The sequence below is a fragment of the Callorhinchus milii genome, unplaced genomic scaffold (genome assembly GCF_018977255.1).
Source record: "Callorhinchus milii isolate IMCB2004 unplaced genomic scaffold, IMCB_Cmil_1.0 Scaffold19, whole genome shotgun sequence".
Lineage (NCBI taxonomy): Eukaryota > Metazoa > Chordata > Chondrichthyes > Chimaeriformes > Callorhinchidae > Callorhinchus > Callorhinchus milii.
Genome location: NW_024704760.1, coordinates 9673785 through 9689810, shown reverse-complemented (window position 1 = coordinate 9689810; position 16026 = coordinate 9673785). Strand labels below are relative to the sequence as shown.

At 42.7% G+C, this 16026-nt stretch overlaps 1 protein-coding gene across 1 annotated transcript in view; it reads right to left on the bottom strand.

Annotated features, from left to right (window-relative positions):
* Positions 1–952: 952 nt before the first annotated feature.
* The window catches only part of LOC103179054 (peroxisome proliferator-activated receptor delta), a 28299-nt gene continuing 13225 nt past the window's right edge, over positions 953–16026 (bottom strand). Inside the window, exons 4-7 of the mRNA XM_007894121.2 lie at positions 8794–8932; positions 7923–8128; positions 4799–5246; positions 953–1256 (exon numbers count right to left, since the gene is read on the bottom strand). Of these exons, the coding sequence (XP_007892312.2) occupies positions 1009–1256; positions 4799–5246; positions 7923–8128; positions 8794–8932 (1041 nt within the window). The 3' untranslated portion in view covers positions 953–1008. The remainder of the gene's footprint in view (positions 1257–4798; positions 5247–7922; positions 8129–8793; positions 8933–16026) is intronic.

Sequence of the window (16026 nt, the reverse complement as noted above, 5' to 3'; positions counted from 1 at the left end):
CACACAGATTTGTGACCTCGGTTCCATTGTTTATTTCAAAATGTCTTCACAACGTAAATAGAGATTTTTATTAAAAGCCCTTCACTAAGGTGGGAAATATGGATTACAAAGGGACTTCTGGCTGTATTTAATTGCGAGAGAGTTAAGAATGCTCCTATTGAAGGTCTGAGACAGAGTACTGACAGTCAACTACAGGCATTGAATCAAGGTGAGCAAAGACCAGGTCTTCCCATTGCTGCACTTCAAGAGACGTGTAGGGAAGATCTGATGGAACTCATCTTGTAGATAAGGATAAGCTGCCACAAACATCAGCCTCAGAAGCAAGAGATTCAAAGCAACATGGGTGAAATTCAGAGTGATATTTAAAACTTTTCAATCAAAAATAATGAATAATCCATAATAATAATAATTCATCAAATACTCCATCCAATTTCACCCAAAGAATTCTTTCAATGTATCTACACTATCTCTAAGCTAATAACCTTGGATCCAGCCCTTTAAATTTATGCACATTCTTAACTAAGTGCTTCTGAGAAGAAACTATTTTCTATTACGGATTGAATAAGCTACATTCTTTGCAGATTTATTGCTGCAGCCCGGATAATCGTTTACACACCCTCAATCGGAATTTAAGACTGGCAGAACAGATGCACACTGTTGGGCTCAGCACACACAGTACCATTGGGACTGTTAGGAGATGCTTTCTGACCAAGGTTGCAAGTCGGAGGATGATACACCAAGCAGAGCTTTCACCACCGCAACCCAGATCAAAAATCACACCACTTTTTTTTTATTTATTGCAATACATTAATGTGTCCTAGATGTGAGAGATTTCTTGAATCTTATTCGTTATGTTCTACTCTTATGACTTTATCACCGGCCAGTTCAGAGTAGGCAATTCAGGAGGAGCGCTTTGTAAGAAATCTATTAAATCTCTATGTCGATCTATTTTGATAAGCGCTTGAACTGCATCGCTGATTTCATCACACAGTGAAGGTTCTGTGTCGCTCAGTACATGTCCTTGTAGATTTCCTGCAGCAGAGGGTGCAGAGAAGTATCTGCTTCAGTTTTCTTAATCTTCTGAACCAGCTGAGCGTGCTCAGTCACTAGCTGTCGGAGGTCAGCCATTTTCTGGAGGAGCTTTGGGAAGAGGTATTGTGAGTCCGGATGGTTGCTTTGCAAGTGGAGGCTGAGGGCCTGGAGAATACTGTCCTGCATCTCTTCAATCTGCTTCACCCCCATCAGACCAGGACGGTCTAAAAGAAAGTAAAAGTAGTTAAGGTCTGACCATAAGAATGTAAGAAATAATGATAATAATCCTTGCATTTGATTTAGCGCTTTTCACGTCTTCGACATCTCAAAGCGCTTCACAGAATAGACTGTAAAGTGAATTGACTGTATATTTGTGGGTGAAACGCGGCAGCCAATTGCACACAGCAGTTATGCACAGCAAATGCTGGACGAAAGAAGACAAAGGCCCATCCAGTTCACCTTTCCCATCCTGGCAGTTGATGCACATGTCAAGTTCCAAACTATATTCTGTATCCCATGATATTATTTACTAAAAGCAATCTCTCCAAATTGCTTTTGAAAGAATCAACACTTTCTGCATCCACCTAGGGAGCCTGTTCCGTACATTTATATCTCAAAGACATAATAAGGCGCTATCAAAAATGCAAGGATTATTATTATTATTATTATTTATTAGTCGCTTATTGAAATAGTGTTTCCACAGATTTATTTTGAATTTCCCCTCTTCAATTGCAGATCACATAGTTCAAATGCAGGTTACAAATTCCTGGTTGTGTGCTGCTCCGAGATTTACTCGTGGTGCTCAAGCAGAATGCGTTCTATGTGAGATTCTGGCTTTTGTTTTCACATTCCTCAAGTTTCCCAATCGTAAGCGTTCAATTGAATCCAGAGTAGGGAAGAGGGAAATGGAACTAAACATTTGGCTGCCGCATTTTGCCCACAATATATACAGTCAAGTCACTTCATAGTGTATTCTGTCAAGCGCTTTGAGACATCTTGAAGACGTGATAAGGTGCTGTATCAAATACAAGGATTATTATTATTATATATAAACCTGCACTGTGCTACAACCACAGCCAAACTATAAGCAAAAGCACTTTGGTCAGGGTGGAGAAATAGGTAATAATAATAACTAACAACTGAATTCCTACTTACTAGTCGCTTATTGAAATAGTGTTTCCACAGATTTGTTTTGAATTTCCCCTCTTCGATTGCAGGTCATGTAATTCAAATGCAGGTTAGAAATTGCTGGTTGTGTGCTACTCTGAGATTTACTCGTGGTGCTCAAGCAGAATGTGTTCTACGTTACACGGTTCTACAGTAAGCAGTGGTGTGTGGAGTAAAAAAAACTCGCCCAACGTTTCACCCTTCCCGGGAATCGAATTCTTGCGAGGCGAGTGGTCTAAGCACAAGCTACAGGACTCCACAGGTGGTAAATACTGTCTATCTATGGATCTTAAAGATGTCTTGTGGGCAATTAAGATGCATATACGTTGATAAAATTGTTGAACACGAAATGGTCGTGTTGCAATTTGAATTTCAGCTGTTTTCATTTTAACTCGTTGCTCGAAATGTTGATAAATTGATGATACCAGAGTCAGGAAATATCTGAGGACAGGCTCACAAAGATTAGATTCCTAACCTTCCCTTAGGAACTCAGTTCCCCTCAGATACAATAAAATGTTTATCTCACCACACCTGTACATCTTCTTTGGTGTTTAATAATCCACCCAATGATCATATTGGGGTTAATTTGGTTGGCTTGTTCACTCACTTAACACACAGTAACACCATATACCAGTCTATCCTGTGAAAGCTTTTAGGATGTCCTCCTGACATGAAAGGCATTATACCAAAATGTAAGGATTATTATTTCAAATCATAAAATGTGAGAACTGAAATCAGCTCATGCTTTTCTGATGCTCTGGATTATTAAAAAAAACTAAACAATTAATGCAAGAAATCGCAAGGCAGAGCTTTCCAAGCACTGCTGATTCACAAGTGCGGTCAGGCTTTCAGCCTACAAGCCCCCTCTCGCTGCATCTCCATCCTGGAGTCCCTTCAACTCGCCCCTTCCAGTCCCCTCAAGAGCGTCTTCCTCTTTGACTGTGCTTTCAACCATCTCCCCCACCCACCCCACACACACCCCCGCCCCTCAAACCCTTGGCCTTGGGTTGTCCTCCCGACTTGAAGGTATCATATAAATGTAAATCCGTATTGCATTTCCTAAGGAAACTGCAGCCAAATTGATTTAAAAAAAAATTAAATCAGGAAAAAGAATCTAGATGTAAGCAAAAAAAAGAAAGCTTATCATATTTTAAACTATACGGGGAAAACGCAGGCAAATAGGACAGGATCAACTGGTCTTTAAAAGAGCCAGCACAGACACAATGGTTCAAATGCCTTTCTTCTGTACTATAAATTTGTATGGTTCTCTGTTTTATCCCAGTAAACTGAGAGAAAAAAACATGTAACTTCAGTTTTGATCAGCCACTAAGTCTCTAATCTCTAACTGAGGCTCTACAGCCTCCAGATGTCAGGATAATATTGTTTGGCTGCCGCATTTGCTGTTCCTATTTGAGAAAGGTCCACGGGCCGCCTAAGCAATATTTTGTGTTTCCCTTCCAGAAACATAACTACATTTACACAGCACCTTTTTTTCATGTTTGAAGGACATCTCAAAGCACTCGACATTGCTGGCTGGGCACCTCTCTCTCTGCTCGCTCACTCTTTTTTTGTTTCTATCTCTCCCTCCTCTCACGCTCTCTCTCTCTACCCTCTCTCTTATGTGCTCTTTCGCAAACTCTCATCCTCTCTTCCCTCTAACACTCTCTCGTCTCCAATTGCACCACCCATCACTCTCAACCCCCCTTTCTTCCTCTCTCTCATACACTCTCTCCTTCTCTCAATTACTCTCTCTTACTCCCTTCTCGCGCACACACTCTCTGTATCCCCTCTCATACTCTCTGCTCTCTCACCCTCTCACTGTGTTCTGCTGTTTCTTTCTCTTCCCATCTCCCTCCTCACATTCTCTCTCGCACACAATCTCACCTCTCACATACACACTCCCCCCCGCTCACACACCCTCTCTCTATCTCCCGCTCTGTCAATTACTTGTTTTCCCCGTCCTCTCTCTCTCTCCCCTTCTATCACACAATCTCTCTGACTCCTCCTTTCTCATGTCTCTCACACACACGCTCCCCTCTCTCTCCCCCTCCCCTCTCTCTCCCCTCCCCTTTCTCCCCCCCTCTCCTCTTCCTCTCCCCCCTCCTCCTCTCCCCACCCCTCCTCTCTGCCTCCCCACCCCTCCCTCTCTCACTTCAAGCCCCTCTCTCCACTCCTATCTCTTTCTCTCCCAGTCTGACACGTGGTTCACTATTTGCAGTGACAGGAGCCGGCCATTGCTAAGGACACGGTTGGTAAGAGACGCGCTTGCCTTCCTGACAGACTGCAGTAACGGCCGGTATTATTTCCACTCTCTGCGCTGCGTCTCCCATCTGCCGTTCTTGTCTCTGCCCTGGGAGGGACATGCACCAGGGACAGAGGGAGCCGAAGTTGGAATGTTAAAAATACTCTCGGGCCAGATGAAATCACCCGCCGGGCCGGATGTGGCCCACGGGCCGCCAGTTGGACCCCGCTGTCCCACGTGAAGGCTGCTATATAAATGCAAGTCATTGATTGTTTGCAAAATGAACCATAAAGTGGTTTCAAACAGATGTCAACATGAAGCGAGCCAATGCACTGAGAGAGGAAAATGGTTCCTTACCTCCACACAAAATGATCGCAGCCACAAAAAGAGCCAGGTCGCTATCATCCAGCTCCAGGGCATTGAATTTCACAGCAAATTCAAACTTAGGTTCCATAATTTCACTGAACGGCTTACGTAGGCTCCTCAGAAATTCGCGTGTCACAAATCCATTGCCATTGGCCACCAAAAGACCATCCTTATTCATAATTGATGCCAACATGGCAAAAATGGCTTCATGGACACCATATTTCAGTAAAGTCACCTGATCATTCAGGTAGAGGTTCAGAAATTCGGGGATGCACTTGGCAAATTCCGTCAGTTCCCGCACAGTCTCCACTGTGGTGCACTGGCAGCGATGGAAGACGTGCACCTCGATATCCTTGTTGGGGATCCCGTTCACCGACTGTTTCCAAACCAGGTTCTTCTCGGCCTGCCAGAGCGTCTCCATGTCGTGAATAACAAAGGGCTGCATCCGGGGCAGAGGAGAGTGCATTAGTGGATGGAACTGACTTTCACCCTGGAACTAAGTTATATTAGTTCCAAGATATAAAAATAAATTAAATTAAAAGAAAGTGCAACTGCTAGAAATCTGTGCATCCCAAATACTGGAAATCTATAGCATTTGAAAGAGCGAAATGCTATGTTTTGGATATGCCGCTTCATTAGAAGCGCATATTACATTTTGAAGTTTTTACCCCAAATATTACAGTGAACAATACTTTACAAATCAAAACATTCTCAAAATCTAATCAAAATCATCTCCGTTGCAAGTGACGTTGCTTCGTTTCAGTAATTGAATACCTGAAACATCCTTTTGCCTCAACACAAATAAAAGAGGTTACTTGCTAAGGAATCACCAAAACACAAAGTACAGAATTATAAAAACAGAGACCCATTCTCGTGAAGGGTGATTTGAATTGATACTTTGCTCTGAGAGGCGATGCAGACTCAAAGGGCTGAATTGTCTCACTCTGTGGTGTAAATCATTCTATCTTCAGATCTCCTTTGAAGCAGTGATTTGGTAAAATTTGACTCAGTACCTTCTACAGCCACCAGATGTCTCCAACTTACATTGTAAATAATACAGAAAGGCAGTGCTCTCAAAACTCATTGGGATAATAATAATAATCATAATAATTCCCTAATTCTAATCCCAGTTCCCATCTCTTTCCATAAACCTCTGAACGCCCTTCCTCTGCATGCGTCAGTCTAATTACCCTTTACACGTCCCAATCAACTCTGCTCTGACACCCCCCCCCCCCCACTCCGCACACTGACAACCCTCTGAAAGAATGTTGTTCTCCAGAACTCCCCTTTTTACACTTCTAGTAATAACCTTAAATGTCATCAGTTGGCAGGTGAGGAGGAGTACAACAGCTGTTTCAGTAAACCAAGCCCAAACGGTGCAAAACATCACAAATGGTAGAATTACGAGAATTAACTTCTCGAAACGAATCATCGAATATGGTGAAAATGGGAATGCGACAGTTTGTGTTATGGAATCTATTATATACTAATAAAACAACAACGTCAGTCTACGCTCCCAGAAGGATCTCAATAACCAATTAATGTAAAGATATGATTCATACCTCATTGGAAAGGTCTTACATCTGGGAGTGACCTGGGCATATTTGTTTTCAGGTATCTCCTATCGTTCATGAGTTATTTTCAATTTTGCAGTTACACCATCATGTGTCACAGAGCATCTACGTATGTACGCACACACTTCAGTTACACCTGGTGGCTGCACCGGCTGACTATGGTGCTGTGGCATCCAGCATCACAAAGCACGTATGTATGCACACCTGGTGGTCGCACCGACCTAAAAGGAGTCCGTCAACAGGAGTCCTCCCAGATGAGTATAGATAGGTGAAATATCTGTGTATCTGTCTGTGTGTCAATCTATATTCTATATTGGATCCTTTGGTTGCAAGCGAGTAACTAATAAACTAATGTTAACAATAATATGCCTATTTTGCTGCAGTAAGGTGTAAAGTGAATGAACTGAGTGAGGGCAATGACTAGTGTTTGTTATGGGCTGGGGAGGAGGTGGTTTTGCCCAGCCAGTTCTGTTCACTCAAGCCCCGTGTCTCTTCCAAGCTAAACTGAGATGGGAGGCACGAATGTTACACAGTCACCCTGCAGCTCCTGACCTCAACATAAACATTACATTATATGTGTAATGTAATGTTACAGACTGGGCGTAGAAATTCCACTCATGTCTAGACTTTCTTAGTATTTTAAAACGTGCAAATTATGGACAAATCTTAACCCTAAATGTATTGGTCTTTTAAGAATTATAGCAAACTGGCTTCAAAATTTAATTGTCCAAAATGGGCACCTTCTGAAGTGCTAAGAACATTCTAAATCTAGATCCATGTGGAATTTCAACAACAAACAATAAACTTTATATGATTTACATAGCACCTTTCACGTAGGGTGATATCTAGGAGTATTTTACAAGTGCTATGGACCTGGGAATCTGGAATCAATCCCCTATTACCTCTCCTACAATCCCAAGCTCGTTTCTGATTCTTTATTAGTTTTTGATGTTTCTTTCTGGTTTGGGATAAAAACTTTAGTTTACAAGAAGCAGCATTTTACCCACTCTTCTACTTTATTACCCTTCTGCGTTGGACAGTTGCAGGATGTCATAGGTTCCATATTGGCCAGTGGGCACCATGTGTTTGCGCCATGTTTCGATCTTAGACTCATCTTGTCCATGTCTTAGACATGTGTTGGATCCTGACTCACTCTCTCCTCAACGTACATATTTAAAGCTACTTATTCACTTCCAACACATTCTCCAGTGAGTTAGTTTATTGACATTCAGTTCACTCATGTCCAAACATTGACAACTGAAAATACATTGTTGGGAAGGGGCATTACAGTCTGATAGGCTCATTCAAGAAAGATCCAAAATGATGTCTCTTATCAAGCCGGCAGGTTTGTTTACATTAAAGTGCTCTTTATATACATGGATATGTGTATTCAGAGCTTCCTTCCACATTCACAATTTATATGTACAGTTGGGGAGTAAACTATTTGGTTTGTGTCTTTAGGACATGATGAGCTGCAGTATTCAGGCCATGGACCACAAGGCCCCTTCCTCCCCTCCCACCACCACCACACTTTTACTTACCGGGTCCTTGGTTGCTTTTCCACTTAGAATATCTCGTGCTTTTTTTTTAGTCATGTTGAAGTTTTTCAGATATGCATCATAGACGTGCTTTGCCAATGATTTCAGATCAGCTATTTGTGGGTTCTGAACCGTTGTAGCTTCACCGGCTAGCAGTCCAGCAACCAGCTTCTTCTTCTCTGCTTCTGGCATTCGACCAAAACGGATAGCTGTCATTCGGAAGAGAGAGAGAAAGCGTTCAGTTTGTGTCTCTCATGTACGTAAAACAAAACCGAAAGCGTTTTAAGACGATGGTTTATGACAGATCTGCTTTCAGCAATTCCCAGGGATCTGAGGTTCAGCTGCAGTAGGTTACAGCACAAAGTTGGGCGGTGGCATGAGTTGAGAACATTCAGTATTCAGCTTCAGATTGAAGCATTTCGCCCACAAAATACACAATCAATTCACTGCACAGCATATCCTGTGAAGATATCGCTTTGTATATTGCTTTGAGACATCTCAATGACATGATAAGGTGCTATATGAAATGTAAGGATTAGTATTGTTATAGTATTCAGTGTTGGTAACAGTCATGCAATTATCTTTCACTTGCACTGGAGTGTCAGCCTGGTGTCTTGCGTTTGAAATTCTACTGAATGAACAACAATATTTGGAATTCAACAGAAAGAGTTTAGTAGAAATAGTATGAGCTCAAAGTCCCATCATGGGGCTTGAACCCATAATTTTCTGACTCGGAGGCAAGAGTGCTACCAAATGAACCACTAAAATATAAATAGTTAACAGCACACTGTTTAACTAAACCTTTTACAATTTGTATGTATGTTAACCCATCATCTAAAATTCCCATCGTTGTGTATGGGCGAGCTTTACTGACCATTGTGGGACATTCCTAAAGCCAGGCACTTCTGGAATCGACAATACTGGCACTTGTTCCGATTCTTTTTCTGGATCTTACAGTTCCGCTCACATTTCTCATACTCCAACTTCATGCGAATGGTTCTTCGGAAGAAACCCTGGAGATCAAATTTAAACATTTTGATTAGGACACAATGCAGAAACATGAGTTCATATTTGAGTTTGGGGGAGGAGAGATCACTGGAAGCATTCCAATTTTTTAAAAAAAACTCAAGATTATTCTGGTTCCAACAATATTTTCATCCTTCTGTTGAATTACTTATAGTTTGTGTTTTCTGTTAGCATCTGTGGAGTAAGCCAGGGCAGGGCAGGTCTTGCATTTGAGATTCTACAGAGTGAACAACAGCATTTGGAATTAAATAGATAAGGTTTAGTAGAAATAGAATGATTCAAAATTAAACTAGAAAGCACCTGAGAAATACAAATAGAGAGATTTGGGGAAAAAGGGTGTATACTATTTTCAGTGGGATTAAGAGTGTACAAACCAAAACAAGAGCTTATACATATGAATGCCACAATCACATGGAGATTTCCCTGTGTTTAGAATGGAAACTACCTGGAGGGATGCACACTGCTTACCTAACTACAGAGAGTATTAGGCGCAGGTTGGCCAGAGCCAAGGCTTGGGGAACCCAGAGTGTGCGTTGCAGTAACCGTTTAAGTTTAACCAGCTAAACCGCATAGCTGATCATCGATAATACTGTCAGGCAAACTTTCCCACTGCTTGTTCAGCTAGGACCACCCTACCCATTAGGGCTTTGGCTTGCAGCGTTACCAGAAGTTGAGTAGGAATAATACGTGCTCCCATTGACCCGTCTGCCCCTCCAAGTCCTGCCAACCAGCTCTGTCATCAGCAATTCCCTGGAATACTCTAGTTCAGGAACCAAACTAGCAAGTCCACCACAGAGGTTGCCTTAATTCCAACATTCTGTTTCCAAGTACACCACCTTGAAGCTAGCTTACTTTACACTTGCTGCTTACCTCCACCGAAGGAGGATAGCAAAGTGGGATGAGTAAAAAGGGTAATTTAAAAGTAGGTAACTGTGGCAGGTACAATGGGCCTCAAGGCTTCTTTCTGTGCTAAAAATGCCTGTTTGTATACTTTAAACAAGCCGGCAGAAATAAGATTGAAGCAGGAGAATGATAGCCAAGCATGTGCTATAGATCACAATGTTATAGAATCTCCCGAGTGAGATACAAAAGCTGGTACCCTACAAGCTATTAATGCCACTGCAATTGTCATACATTACCCAATTATTGGCAAACAGTTTGCTTTGCAGATTACTGGGTATCGCTGACAATGAAATCATTGTGTGTTATATATACTGCATTACGTAACTCAAAGGGGGTCTATTTCAATAAGCAACTCATTCTGGGCAACATTAGTCTTCTATGTGGTGTTTGGGCCCATTAAGGAATAGCAGGAAAGCTTCCTGTAAAAAAATGATTTTTCCCTGTACATTTTCTATTCCAAAACAACAATATACATAGCATCTTTCAGGGGGGGTCTGAAAGCACGTCATTCAGCCGAATGATGCTCTCCATGTTTCTGTAGAGAGGGGACAAATGTCCATCTAATTCAAGCACCAACACATTCAATAATGTCTGACAGAGTAATAGCTATTCTGTGATAAAAAGGGCCTGTTGTAAATCAACGAATGTAAAGCTTTTTGTAAATCAACAACAGGTTTGTAGTTAAGAGTTTTTTTTATTTAATGAAATGTCTGTATTCAATATTTCAATAGAATGCCATTGTCTCAGTTTAAAATAGGAGTCCAGTCTACACAACTAAGGAGTTATAAAATAACAGGTACTGTATAATAATAGTAATAAAACTCTGCTCATTGCACAGTATCTGCAAAGTGTGGCAAAATAATTTAATTAAGTGCCTGAGTGTCATAAACCGCATACCAGGCAACTCCCTGAAAGAAATGGATACTGAAATGAACAGAAACCCTACCAGTGATATGTTAACTTCTAATATAAAGTCTAGTCTTTGTGTTACTTGCTTACTTACACGTGGGCATGAGCATACATGCACAAGCACAAAGACCAGGCTGTTTGTCAGAAAGTAACATATCACCACATCTAACATACATGGCTTCAGCTCAGTAAAGGAAGGGACAGGTGCAAACAAAATTCAAGTTCGAGCTTCAGTGATTTCCAGCTTTGGGAACAGCCCGCATCATAATTTATGTGCAGGAAATTACAGTGTTCAGTCACCATCCTTAAATGAGAGGAACTGAGGCACCGTAATTCATGTAACCCTTTCAAATCTTGTATGTGATTTGAATTAAAAAATTGAAGTTGAAAACATAGTTTTTCCCAAACAAATTTTGGGTGACTAATCTGCTACCACCTGCTCAGGACTGGTCTGGGATTCTTGCTATTGGTGTGATTGACACTCAGAGGCAATAGCAGACACAAATGCATTAAGTTGGGCATAAACCTCGGTTTCAATGTTATCTAACGTTACATTGTTAGAATGACCACGTTAAAATATCTTGTAAAGCACTTTGCAAGCAAATAGAGCAATCTTTTATGTAGGCAAACGTGGTAGACATCTGCACAGCAAGGTCCCACAAATTGGCAACAACAACTTAGATTTATATGGCACCCTCCACCCCGGGCAGCGACCCAGAGTGGTTAAAGTGGCGGAGTCCTGTGCTGCACCAAGGGAGCTGGAAGGTGACCATTGGCACGGTCAAAGAGGGTGGTCTTCAGGCGCAACCTGAAAATGGGGAAACAGGGGGCAAGGCGAAGGGATTGAGTGAGGGAGTTCCATAGCTTTGGGGTGTAGTGGCTGAAGGCCCAGCCGTCGATGGTGGAGTAGAGGATTCGAGGGACAAGGAGGAGACCGGAGCCAGTAGAGCGGAGGCAGCGGGTAGTGCTGTGAGGAGAGAGGTTAGAGAGGTAGGGGGTTGCCAAGGCGTGGACAGGTTTAAACACTAGAGTGAGGATCTTGCAGTCGATCTGCTCTGTTGCAGGGAGCCAGTGGAGTTTGGCAAGGGCTGGAGTAATCGGGCTGCGGAGTTTAGTGCAGGTGAGAATGCAGGTGGCAGAGGCTTGGATGAGTTGAATTTTGTGAAGAGTGGAGGAGGGGAGACCGGCGAGGAGGACGTTTTGAGTAGTCCAGCTGAGGGTGACAAAGGCGTGGACAAGCGTTTTGGGAGCTGGTGGAGTGAGGTATTGTCGGAGATGGGCAATGTGGCAGAGGTGGAGGAAAGCGGTGCTGATCAGGGACCGGATGTGAGGGAGGAATGATAACTGGGGATTGAACCTAACCCTAAGTTGTGCACGGGTTCAGAGAGTTTTAAGGACAGATCACAGAAGATGTTGATAGGTGCCAAAGAGTATGGCTTCCGTCTTGTTGATGTTTAACTGCAAGAAATTTGCGCTCAACCAGGCTTGATGTCCAATAGACAAGCTGACTGGGGGTCGCAGGTGGAGGAGGAGAAGTAGAGTTGAGTGTCATCCCATACATGTGGAAGTTAACCACGGTTTGTAAGGTAGGACTCGAACCAAGTGAGTGCGGTCCCACCGAGGTGGATGATGGAGAGGCGGTTGAGGAGGATGGCATGATCGACTGTGTCGAACACAGCGGAGGGGTCCAGGAGGTCAAGGAGACTAGAGGGAGCCCTGGTCACAGATAGAGAGGACATCATTTGTGGCATCAGATAAATGACCAATTAATGAGGTGGACAGCTGGATTAATAGCATCACAGGATCTTCAACATCCACATGAACAAGCAGTTTAACATCTCACCTGCACCCTCTAATATGCCGATCCCCCTGCACTGCACTGAAGTGACAGCCGAGACTAAGAGCTACAGTCCCAATGTGGGGCTTGAACCCACAATCTCTAAACAGGAGGCAAAATGCTACCAACTCTCACTGAAGAAATAATTCATAAATTCCTGAGACACCAGCAAGGAAGTACAAAAATAACTGAAGTTCGTAGCATAATAAAGCATTTTTTCACAGACAGAATAACATGTAAAAGAAATTCATGTTTCTTTGATTTCGCTGGGAAAGCAACAACAACTTTACACGAACATCAACAATGTGCACAAACAACGAACAGCGTCAGTCTGATCAGAAAAACTTCGATTTAAAATGTTTCAAATTTTATTCAACTCTTACGCAGCTGAACCAAAAGCTGCCCAAACCCTGTTCCTTTACCTTCATATACTGTACTTTGAAATTCTGCCATCAAATCTTTTCTCCTCCCTCTCCCCTGAGGCTCCCTCCTCTCCCACTCCCCACATTGTGCAGCAAGAACCAGACCTGCTGGTATACATGGGTGTGTACAGCACAAACTGAACGACCTGATATTATTTGTGAAGGCTTTTTTCACTGTTGCAATTAAATCTCTTTGGAGATCAACCCAAGGACTTCCTGGATTTGCCTAAAATCCGAGGAAGGAATTTGAATCCAGTTGGGTTTGAGCTTTGAGTATGCTTGGAATGCTACAGTGTGCTTTGCTGTGGTACTGTACTTACAGCAGCTGCAAGTGATGAGCCCTGGTTATAATCCTCCCTCAGCAACTTACATGTGCATAAAACCTTTCATGTTAAAAACATCATGAAACTCTTTTCAGACTTGGATTAATTGGAAACATAGTGAAGGTTATTGAGGCAAAAGGCAGCTGACTTGAGCTAGCAATGTCCTGCACTCGTATCTCTGGGGTCAGCCGAGTTTTACTGAAACACACTGAGCACAGTTCAGCAGTCTGCAACTGCAGTGAGTTCCTACCAAATGAGACAAGTTAAGAGGACAGACGGTTTTTTTGCGATCAGGAAACGTGGTGTCCCAGATGGCTGCATCTATGCCAAATTCTTAAAGCATATTACTGTAGTTAAGAGCGCTCCAATTTGCTGTGCAATGAAACTAAGCTAAGCAACTGAGATTTGATTCCTGTTCTAGACTGACTTTGCTGATGATGGCTAAGGTGCTGTAAGAAGCACACAAATTGGTCTCAACTCCTCTCGACTAGGGAAAGGAAAATCTGCCAAACTCCTTGTAAATCTGCTGTAATGAATACCGAGTAACCCCAGTTGAAACATGTATTTGTGTTGACTTTTATTTTATTTGTATGTGATTCCAACCCCCATCTCAGGTCCATATCCCTGACTGTCTAGCACCTTAGAATGTCCTCCCGATATGAAAGACGCTGTGTAAATTTAATTTGTTGTTGTTGTCTTTGGATGAAGACAGACAGGATCAGACTCAGCTGGGAAGCCGGTCGTGTTCAAATCACTGCCATCCTCTTACCTCTCCTCTCACGTATCTTCAAACTGGTTACTTTGTGACTCTTAATACTCTCTATTTTAAATGGGAAATGGGCAAAACAGTACATTGACATCTGTGTGGGAAGGGGGAACATCAGCCGAGCAAAAGCAGGACTGGGGACAATTGGGTTTCACTTAGGTGTTTTGGTGAACCGTGAAAATTGTGCAAAATTACCAACAAAAAACACTATAAAATGTTTGGTGGTGTGAATCTGAGAGGCGAATGGTGCTGGAGCCCACCTGCTGAGACCGTCTTGAGAACAGTGACTTTTGGCAGCGGAACTGATTCCGTCTCCACTCAGAAATGGTCCTGCAACATGTCTTCAGTGGTCCCTCAGCAGACTGGCCAAGAACACGCCAGGATCATTTAAAATATTGATGAAAAGCCGGTTATACTCCTCATTTGCAACACTAACACCAGATAACAGTCATCTGCACGCACGCATAATCATACAGTTTCAGTGCTGGAAACCAGTCATTTGTTTCCTGGATCTTTCAAAATATTTTCATTCAGCCATTAGGTTATTATTCACCACCTCCTCCCCCAGTCCTGTTTTTACTTTGCTGCTGCTCCTTCTTTCTGCAGAGATGCACTGTACTTTTTCCCTTAACCATAACTTGAAGAAAATTTGCCACTTTAATTGAACCAAACGTTTTTCTTAATTGTCTGCCAAAAAACAACTTGCACAAGATCAATTTTTCAAACTGCTTTACAGAGTCAGTGCAGATGAGTAAGAGGGAGGGATGGGGAGTTGAAAATGTTGACCAAAGGGCAAAGAGATACATGTTTGGAGGGTTAGACAGAGGACGACAGAGTGCACAGCAAAAGGATTTGGGGAAAGAATCCGTGCGTGGGAGCAGAAGACAAATACCATATCACAGCGGCTAAGAGCAGAAAAATAGGGCTGGAAGAGATTGCACAGGTTACTTGGTGGGGGGGAAGAAGTGGATGGAAAGAAAAAAAAAAGCACCAAAATGATTTGAAAGCCAGTGAGAAACCTGATGTTGATCAACTGAATGACTGAGAACCATTGACTGAGAACCACCGATCCCTGGGGGACACCGCTGCACACCTCCTTCCATTTTGAGAAACACCCATTAACCACCACCCTCTGCTTTCTGTCACTCAGCCAGTTCCTAATCCAAACTGCCACTGTCCCCTTAATACCGTGGGCCTCAATTTTTTTATTAATCTCTTATGCGGTACTGTGTCAAAAGCCTTTTTGAAATCCATGTAAATAACGTCCACGGCATTTCCCTCATCAACCCTCGCAGTCACCTCTTCAAAAAATTCTATTAGATTTGTTTGGCAAGATTTGCCTTTAACAAATCCATGTTGGGGGTCTCTAATTACCTCGTGTTCCTCTAAGTAGAGATTTATTCTGTCCCGGATTTTGGTCTCCAGTAGCTTTCCTACTACCGAAGTGAGGCTGACCGGCCTGTAATTTCCGGGCTTGTCTTTCTGCCCCTTTTTGTAGAGAGGGGTAACATTAGCCACTCTCCAGTCTCTTGGCAGCACTCCTGTGTCCAATGAAGATTGCAATATAATGGCCAAAGCCTCCGCTATTTGAACCCGTATCTCCCACAGCAACCTTGGGTGAAACCCAATCTTGTCCTGGTGACTTATCAATTTTGAGCCCAGCCAATCTTCTCAGAACTTACTCTCTTTCTATAGTAATCTGATCCTTTTCCTCTACCCTCTCATCCAATACTGCAGAATTTGGGGCATCCATTTCCGTTGTGAAGATCATTGCCAAAAAAACTCACAACAGTTTAGGATAGAAATTTACAGTTCAGAAGAACGCTGCCTCTCTCGAGAGCAATCGGGTTCAGAAGTCAGGAGGCGATTGTTTTTACAGAGTGTATAAAGGATATTGGGAAAAATGCAGGGGATGAGATTA